Source organism: Otolemur garnettii, unplaced genomic scaffold (genome assembly GCF_000181295.1).
Source record: "Otolemur garnettii isolate 467f Iridium unplaced genomic scaffold, OtoGar3 scaffold00017, whole genome shotgun sequence".
NCBI classification, from domain to species: domain Eukaryota; kingdom Metazoa; phylum Chordata; class Mammalia; order Primates; family Galagidae; genus Otolemur; species Otolemur garnettii.
The window spans coordinates 11004905-11013473 of record NW_003852412.1 but is presented as its reverse complement, the minus strand read 5'-3'; the positions used below and the strand labels follow the sequence as shown (position 1 = coordinate 11013473).

Sequence of the window (8569 nt, the reverse complement as noted above, 5' to 3'; positions counted from 1 at the left end):
CTTGAGCCACAGGCGCCGAGCCTTCTTTTTTTTTTTTTAACTTTTTTTTTTGATCAACATAATTTAAGTGTGCTGTGGAAGTTTAACTATATTTACACATGTGCCATGAGATTAAAAAAAGGCTGTAAAACACTGATACCAGGCTCCTGATGGGCAGTGGGGTCTCTCTGCCTTTTTTTTTGAGACAAAGTCTCAAGCTGTCGCCCTGGGTAGAGTGCTGTAGTGGCACAGCTCACAGCAACCTCAAATTCTTTGGGCTTGAGCGATTCTCTTGCCTCAGCCTTCCAAGTAGCTGGGACTACAGGCTGCCCAGCACAACACCCAACTATTTTTTTTTGTTGTAGTTGTAATTGTTGCTTGGCAGGCCAGGGCTGGATTCGAACCCGCCAGTTCCGGTGTATGTGACTGGCGCCTTCCCGCTGAGCTACAGGCACCAAGCCTTTTTTAAAATTCAGACAGCATCTCACTTTGTCATAATAGCTCACAGCAACCTCAAACTCTTGGGCTCAAGTGATTCTCTTGCCTACAGGCACGAGGTTCAAACCCACCAGCCCTGAAGCATGTGGCTGGCAACCTAACCACTGAGCTATGGCACCCAGCCAAGGTCTTTTCAACAAGTTTCTAGAACCCATGTCTGTGCCTCCATTTACAAGGCACTTGCCAGGCTCTGAATTTAGGAGTTACTGAAACACAGTTTCCGTCCTCTGGAACTTAGAAGACTCTATTGTAAACTGTTACCAAGTTTTGGTTTCGGTGACAAAGGCAATAGATTTTTCAAAAGCTAACCAGTACTGAGAACATTTAATGCTCCCCAGAAAATTTCAAAATATATAGACACTTTCCCCATTCGGAGTTCTGTGGTTTGCCTCTGGGAATGTGTGAGGAATACCACAAATCCCTACCTCACCACAGTCTAAGTCATAAACCTGATATTCTGAGTAGCATCTTCAATTAGTGTACAACCACACATACACACCAACGTACGCATTATAGTTCTGACTTTCCATGTTATACAGGGATCACACCAAGTGGCTTGCTTTCTTCACCACTTCCGGAGTAAAGTTTTCCCTCTTTTGAGGACCACTAGAGCAGATCCTTTGAGGACAGTGAGAATGTTGCATAAGTGCTTTTTGCCTTTTTAAGGTGCCAAGTGGAGTTCAGGGGAACACGGGCTTTTTAGCCTTCGAAAGACTACTTTTATAATAGTGAAAATATGATTGAACATCCATAAAATCCAGGAGCCAGCTTTGCAAAAATCAAGTTAGAGTTCCAATTGCTCAGTGTTTTAAAAGCAGAAAAGAAAAAAGTTTTCAATGAGTAAGAAAAGCTAACAGTTTACAGTACCCCCCCTTGAGGGATGGTTCAGCCGTCCTGAGTGGTCTGCTGCACCTGCAGACCCACTGGCCTCTTGTTCCTTTTTTTTTTTTATCACATGCTTCCTTCTCTGGGTCACCCCGCATATGTGTCCCTTAAACAAATAGCAACAGGTAATAGGTTGACAGCAACTTTATCTTGTAGGCCAACAGAGAGAAAAAAAATTCAGTTTTCCTTGAGGGCATTGGTGTGTTGCAAACATCTTTATCCATACAAATAACCCCGGGGCACATTCAGTGTTGGAATAAGATAAACACCTTACAGAGATGCTGGGAAAGGCAAACGTCTCCTCCTTAATTTTGGCTCTTTCTATACATTTCCACTGAAAGTCTTTTCTGGGGTAAGAAATAGCTTAGCGTCCTCCTCCCATTGCCCCGGCTCCTGTCTCCCACCTTCCCATGTTAGTACTAGGGGAGACAGGGAGAGGGAGGCTTATTCTCAAACCTACCTATGTCTTTGACTCCTTTTGTGGAAGTCTATATTAAGGCTAACATTAAAAAACACAGAAACCCACAAGTTGTTGAGATACTGAACATGGTTCCGAGGTGTTCATCTCTGTCAAAACCACATATTACTAGAAATAATTGCTAAAGTAGCAGATTCTACCTTTTAAAATTTGCATTTTTCAAATTCTGTTGGTCTTAAAAGTTTATACCACATGAGCATAAACTAACCTACTTTCTCTGAATTTTGCAATCCCTTAGTTTGAAAGTACAGCCTACTGAATGCATGAAGAAAGCCTCAGGGGGTTTCCCCCTGAACATCTGGATTACCATTGTGGTGGAGACACCTAAAACCAGGGGTCCTCAAACTTTTTAAACAGGGGGCCAGTTCACTGTCCCTCAGACCGCTGGAGGGCCAGACCACGGGCCCTGGGATGAGTGAGTCGGCTGCTAAGCAGGGTAGGCAACAGCAGCAAAAACACCCGGCGGGCCGGATATATGTCCTAGGTGGGCTGCACGTGGCCCGTAGTTTGAGGATGCTTGCCTAAACTAAGAGATCACCCCCTCTTCCACCTCCTCTTCACCTTAGATTTTAATTGGACACGTGGCTGCCTAGTTAGGCACTCTATTTAGCTTACTGTGCTTCTGTGACTAAGTTTTGGCCAATAGGATGTAAGCAGAAGTCACCTGTGTAACTTAACATGTTTGCCCCGGACTTATTTTCCTATCCTGCTGGCTGGGAATGAGTGTCAAATACAGAGCCAGTTGGCCCGCCTAGATCCCTGGGTTCCTTTGTGGGCCTGCTCACTTTAGAACAGCTGAAATTGAGAGAAAGAAATTTCTATCTTGTTTTAGCCACAGGGGTTTTGTATTTTTTCCTTAAAGCATAAGTATATTACTTGTTTTCCTGAAAAGGCCCACCAAGAATCTTCTCTTACCCCCTAAATGATATGATAAAAGTCAAATAAATGTAATTAAGTAACATTTATTTTACATAAAACAATTTCCAAAGAATACATTTAAAAACCATCTAGATACTGATTTTATAGCATTACAAAAAATTGAGAGGCACAATTGAAGTTTTCAAATACGTTGTGAAGAGGGAATATGGGGGGTCTAGGATCACCGTCGTGTTGTTCCTTAGTCACTTAAGGGTAAAGGCTCTTCATACGAGTCTTTCCATGAGGCAGTAGTGCACTTTTGTTTAGTAGGAATAAATCACATAAAATATATCCTTTTATACAGAAAGTGTTATTGTCTTGTCGGTTTCAATTACTTATAAAAACTTCATTTGGAATTGCACAAAAAAGTTTTCTTTAAAAGAAGACAAGCCTTAGAACTGTCTAAGTAATTCATTACAAATAATTAGGTTTCCATTTATCCACCGATAAAAAAATCTACGAAGAATTACATCATTCAAGTGGGACATGTAAAATTTTTTGTAAGAAAATAGGTTTATGTTTGTCCCCAGTTAGCTAAATGTCCCCCTCCTTTAAAAGAGATCACAGGATGTCCAAAGTTTTAAATCAGAGTACCTACATGACAGTACAACATGGATGGGTTTACATTAATTCTTTCTTCATATCATTCTATTTTAGTATCAAATTATCAAAAAAGGCACGTGGGTACATTTTTGAGAACAGTTTTGGTCCTTAAAAAAAAAAAATCACACATTTGTAAGCAGTGATTTCAATCATGTTTAAAAACAAAAATACTAAACAAATTCATTTTCCAATCCAGATGATACAGAATTTGTGAAATTTCCACAGGCACTTTACTTTCCATAGAATTTCTTGTTCAGCAGGTATATGAGAAGGTTTACGTTCACTTTCACCTTGTCAAACATTTTCATTACAGCTACGCCTTCATACTGCATCTGAAGTAAATCCTGAAATTGTAAAGAACATCATTAAAGTTCAAATTTGACGTTTTGCACATTGAAAAAACATACTAGGATACTTTGTTGACAAACTCTTTTTTTTTTTCCCCCTAAAAGGTCTTGTTATATTGCCCAAGCTGGACTTAAACTCCTGGACTCAAGCAATCCTCCCACCTCAGCCTTCTGAGGAGCTGGGACTACAGGTACGTGCTGCGTCAGGCCATACAGGGAGGTTCTTAAACTTTAGTGCCCATCAAAATCATCTGGTTAAAAACACAAGGTAAGGGCAGTGCCTGTGGCTCAAAGGAGTAGGGTGCTGGGCCCATATACTGGAGGTGGTGGGTTCAGACTCAGCCCCGGCCAAAAACTACAAAAAACAAACAAACAAAAAAACAAGCTAGTTAAAACACAAGCTGCTGAGCTCCATCTCCAGGAATTTCTGATTTTGTAGCTCTGAGGTAGAGCCCACAAATTTGCACTTTTAACAAGTTCTCAAGGGATGGTGAAATGGTTGGACTTTAAGAATCGATGACTTCAGCTTGGCGCCTGAGGCTCAGAAGCTAGGGAGCCAGCCATATACACGGGAGCTGGAGGGTTCCAACTCAGCCTGGGTCTGCCAAACAACAATGGCAAGTACAACCAAATAGCCAGGTGCTGTGGCAGGCGCCTGTAGTCCCAGCCACTGGGGAGGCTGAGGAAAGAGAATCACTTAAGCCCAAGGGGTTGAGGTTGCTGTGAGCTGTGATGCCAGGGCACTCTACCGAGGGCAATATAGTGTCTCCAAAAAAAAAAAAGAATCACTGACCTAGATGAAAGGAATGAGTTTTTAGAATTGATAAAGATTATATGCAAAAGAAAATCATTAAGTTAATATCAGATATATATTAACAATTCAATTTTTTTTTTTTTTGAGACAGAGTCTTAAGCTGTCATCCTGAGTAGAGTGTTGTGGCATCACAGCTCACAGCAACCTCAAACTCTTGGGCTTAAGTGATTCTCTTGCCTTAGCCTCCCAAGTAGCAGGGACTATAGGCGCCTGCTACAGTGCCTGGCTATTTTTTGGTTGTAGTTGTTACTGTTGCTTAGCAGGCCTAGGCCAGCTTCAAACCTACCACTCTAGGTGTATGTGGCCGGCACCCTGCCAATTGAACTATGGGCGCCACCAACAATTCAATTTTTTTTTTTTTTTTGAGACAGAGCCTCAAGCTGTCCCCCTGGGTAGAGTGCTATGGCATTACAGCTCACAGCAACCTCCAACTCCTGGGCTCAAGCGAGTCTCCTGCCTCTGCCTCCCAAGTAGCTGGGACCACAGGCGCCCGCCACAACGCCCGGCTATTTTTTGGTTGCAGCCGTCATTGTTGTTTGGCAGGTCTGGGCTGGGGATTTGAACCTGCCACCTTAGGTGTACGTGGCTGGCGCCTTAGCCGGTTGAGCTATAGGTGCCGAGCCAACAATTCAATTTTTAATGGAAACATTCAAAATACAAATGTTCCAGCTAGCTGGGGTATATTCTTTAGAACAGCAGTGTTTTCTTTCTTTTTTTTTAGAGACAGAGTTTCATTTGGTCATCCCTGGTACAGTGCAGTGGCGTCACAGCTCCCAGCAACCTCCAGCTCTTGGGCTTAGGTGACTGTCTTGCCTCAGCCTCCCAGGTAGCTGGGACTACAGGCACCTACCACAATACCTGGCTATTTTTTGTTGCAGTTTGGTCACCCTCAGTATATGGGGCTGGCGTGCTACCCACTGAGCTACATGTGCCACCCAGCAGTGTTTTCTAAAGTGAAGTAAAGCAAGACAATTTATTGGGAGGCAAAAAGAATATTATTGCTATTTATTCTTATTCTTCATACATTTGATTTTTATGTATCTTTCATGAAACACATTTTATTATTGTTGTTTTTATTTATTTATTTTTTGAGACAGAGTCTCACTTTGTTGCCCTTGGTAGAGTGCCCTGGCATCACAGCTCACAGCAACCTCAATCTCTTGGGCTTAAGTAATTCTCTTGCCTCAGTCTCCCAAGTAGCTGGGACTACAGGTACCCACCACAATGCCTGGCTATTTTTTAGAGATGGGGTCTTGCTATGGCTCAGGGTGGTCTTGAACTCGTGAGCTCAGGCCATGCACCGGCCTTGGCCTCCCAGAGTGCTGGGATTAAAGGCATGAGTCAAATATATTTTAGAGTACAGTAGTAGAAGCACATTTACTTTGTAAACAAGTAAGTGTGTACGTAGGAGGCAAAGTGCTCATACTATTTACTGATGAAATCATGTGACTAAAGTCTGGAGACCTCTGTACATAGCAATTCCTTCTTAATCTTCCTAATCTAGATTATTTTACTTCCTATACTGAGAATAAACCCTCATTGTTTAGCTAAACCATCATTCTATTTTTTTTTGAATTTTTAAAATTTAATACAATTGAAATCAGCATATCTGCTTCATTTCAGCTCCTTCACTGCCAAACCAGGGGGCAGAGACTGCTTCAGTTTCTCTGCCTTCTCTTTGTTTGTGATGACCAAGGTATAAAGGCATCTGCTGCATCGAACTTTAAACTTTACATTATCCTTGTTTTTGTTGATCTTGACAGACTGGGCATCCTTTCGCCTGGCTGTAAGCAGAAAGTCCTTGATTTCCTCAATTTTCCAAGGCATGGCAATGAGGAGTGAAGGTAGGGCACAGACCCTCACCCCTCTCCCCCACGGGTCCAAGAAACACTCACTACCCATCATTCTATTTTTTATTACCACCACATTAAAAAAAGGAAATCATATCTATTTCTAAAATAAATAACCAGATCACACCAGCCATATGCATGAAACGAAGTTGTAACATTTCACAGTAACATGGGAGAGGAAACCTTTCCCAAGTAGAAGATATCATATCTGAATTGTCCTGGACTAATACCTAGGTCTCATTTTCTTTCTTTTTTTATTATTTTATTTTATTTTTTGAGACAGAGTTTCATTATGTCACCTTCAATAGAGTGCTGTAGCATCACAGTTCACGGCAACCTTAAACTCTTGGGCTTTAGTGATTCTCTTGCTTCAGCCTCCCAAGTAGCCGGGACTACAGGTGCCTGCCTCAATGCCCAGCTATTTTTTGTTGTTGCAGTTCCATTGTGCTACAGGAATTGAGCCAATTTATTTATTATTATTTTTGTTGCAGTTGGCCTCGGCAGGGTTTGAACCCGCCAGGCTAAGTGTATGTGGCTGGCACCATAACCACTATGCTAAGGAGGCAAGCCCTTTCTTTTCTTTTTCTTTTTTTTTTTTTGAGAAAGAGTCTCACTTTGTTGCCCTTGGTAGAGTGCCATGGTGTCACAGTTCACAGCAACCTCAAACTCCTGGGCTCAAATGATTCTCTTGCCTCAGTCTCCCAAGTAGCTGGGACTATAGGTGCCCACCACAATTCCCAGCTAGATTTTAGAGATGGGTCTCACTCTTGTTCAGGTTGGTGTCGAACTCCTGAGCTTAGGTGATCCACCTGCCTCAGCCTCTCAGAGTGCTAGGATTGCAGGTGTGAGCCACTGCACCTGGCCTAAGGTCTCATTCTCTTGTGTTTAGCTCTGGGGATTTCTTGGTTCTTAATGCCCATGCCTGGGGACTATATTAGGCAAGGCCAACTGCAGAAGTTGGGGTTATCTCTGGGAGGATTTCGGCTGCTAATAGCTTTCTCATCCACTTCCTCAGTTACTTCCCACTCTACTCAAATAAACCCCAACATTATCTAGATATGCTTCTGGAATTGAGGGTCCATAAGGAATTGAGTCCTTTCAGCAAGAATGCTTTTACTTGTTAGAGCAGCGGTTCTCAACCTGTGGGTGGAGACCCCTTTGTAACAATGAAAATACATTGTGGCATTAGGAAGATTGAGAACCACTGTGTTAAGAGTATGGTGGAGATTCACTTTTCCCCTGGAAAATGCAACATCTGTCAATCAGTTTTTTGGAAAAGAATCAAACCGACATGGTTAGGTTGAGAAAGAATGGCATATGTAGGGGAACTGGCTGGGTTTCCAAGTACACAACAGAGAAAACATGAAACATGACTGCACTCATGATCAGAAGACCAGATTTTAGTCTTGGCTTTGCCATTTGCTACTGTAAGACCTTGAGGGATGACATAACCTTTCTTAAGTTCTGTTTCCTTGTGTATAAGCTGAGGCTCACACTGCCAACCTCACGGGGTGCTATTGGCACTGAGATGATACCAAGGTATCTGCAAACCCCCGTAAGCCTTCTTTGTCTTGTCAGATAAACCAGGGTCTTGTGAGAGAAGGAGTAGAGCAATAAAGAGCTGCCTCTTCCATCATGAGCTCTCTGCACCTCAGGTGTTCATCTAGAATCTAGGAAAGGAAGAATGCCTAGGTCGCAGCTCCCCCAAATCACACCCTCCTGTTAATTACACGGCTTGTATTCATAGGATATAATTCTATCCTACTGTTTTCTTTAGGAACTGAAGGGAGAATGGGCTGAGGACCTAGAGACACACAGGGGTAATGTCAGAAGGGACCTGTCCCCTTACTGCTCTTAGAAACGTCTGTCCTATTCACAGTCCTGGAATCACACCGAAGACTTGACCATTACATTTCTCTTTGGTAATTTATGCATTCATGCAATTGTCTGAAAGCCGCCCGTATAAACCAAAGTTTGACTTTACACCGACAGCTATTAAAGGCAGGGCTGGCTCTGGAGGGTGCCACTGTGCAGTTGTATGTTGTCCGTGTTCAGAAGGGCTTTGTGCTTGGCTTCATGCTCGTCTGTCATCATAAAATCCTTAAGTGTGAACAAGGGGTCCCACATTTTCATTTATTTCTGTGCCCTATAAATTATGTACTCAGTTTTGATCACGTATTTTTTTTTTTTTTTTTTT

At 42.4% G+C, this 8569-nt stretch overlaps 1 protein-coding gene and 1 pseudogene across 2 annotated transcripts in view; both read right to left on the bottom strand.

Annotated features, from left to right (window-relative positions):
* Positions 1-2784: 2784 nt before the first annotated feature.
* IQGAP2 (IQ motif containing GTPase activating protein 2) overlaps positions 2785-8569 on the bottom strand; it is a 319224-nt gene continuing 313439 nt past the window's right edge. Inside the window, exon 35 of the mRNA XM_012802746.1 lies at positions 2785-3705. Coding sequence (XP_012658200.1) covers positions 3592-3705 — 114 coding nt within the window. The 3' untranslated portion in view covers positions 2785-3591. The remainder of the gene's footprint in view (positions 3706-8569) is intronic.
* Positions 6086-6463, bottom strand: LOC100940590 (annotated as a pseudogene). The gene has a single exon (XR_001161091.2). The product of XR_001161091.2 is annotated as a 60S ribosomal protein L38 pseudogene (transcript).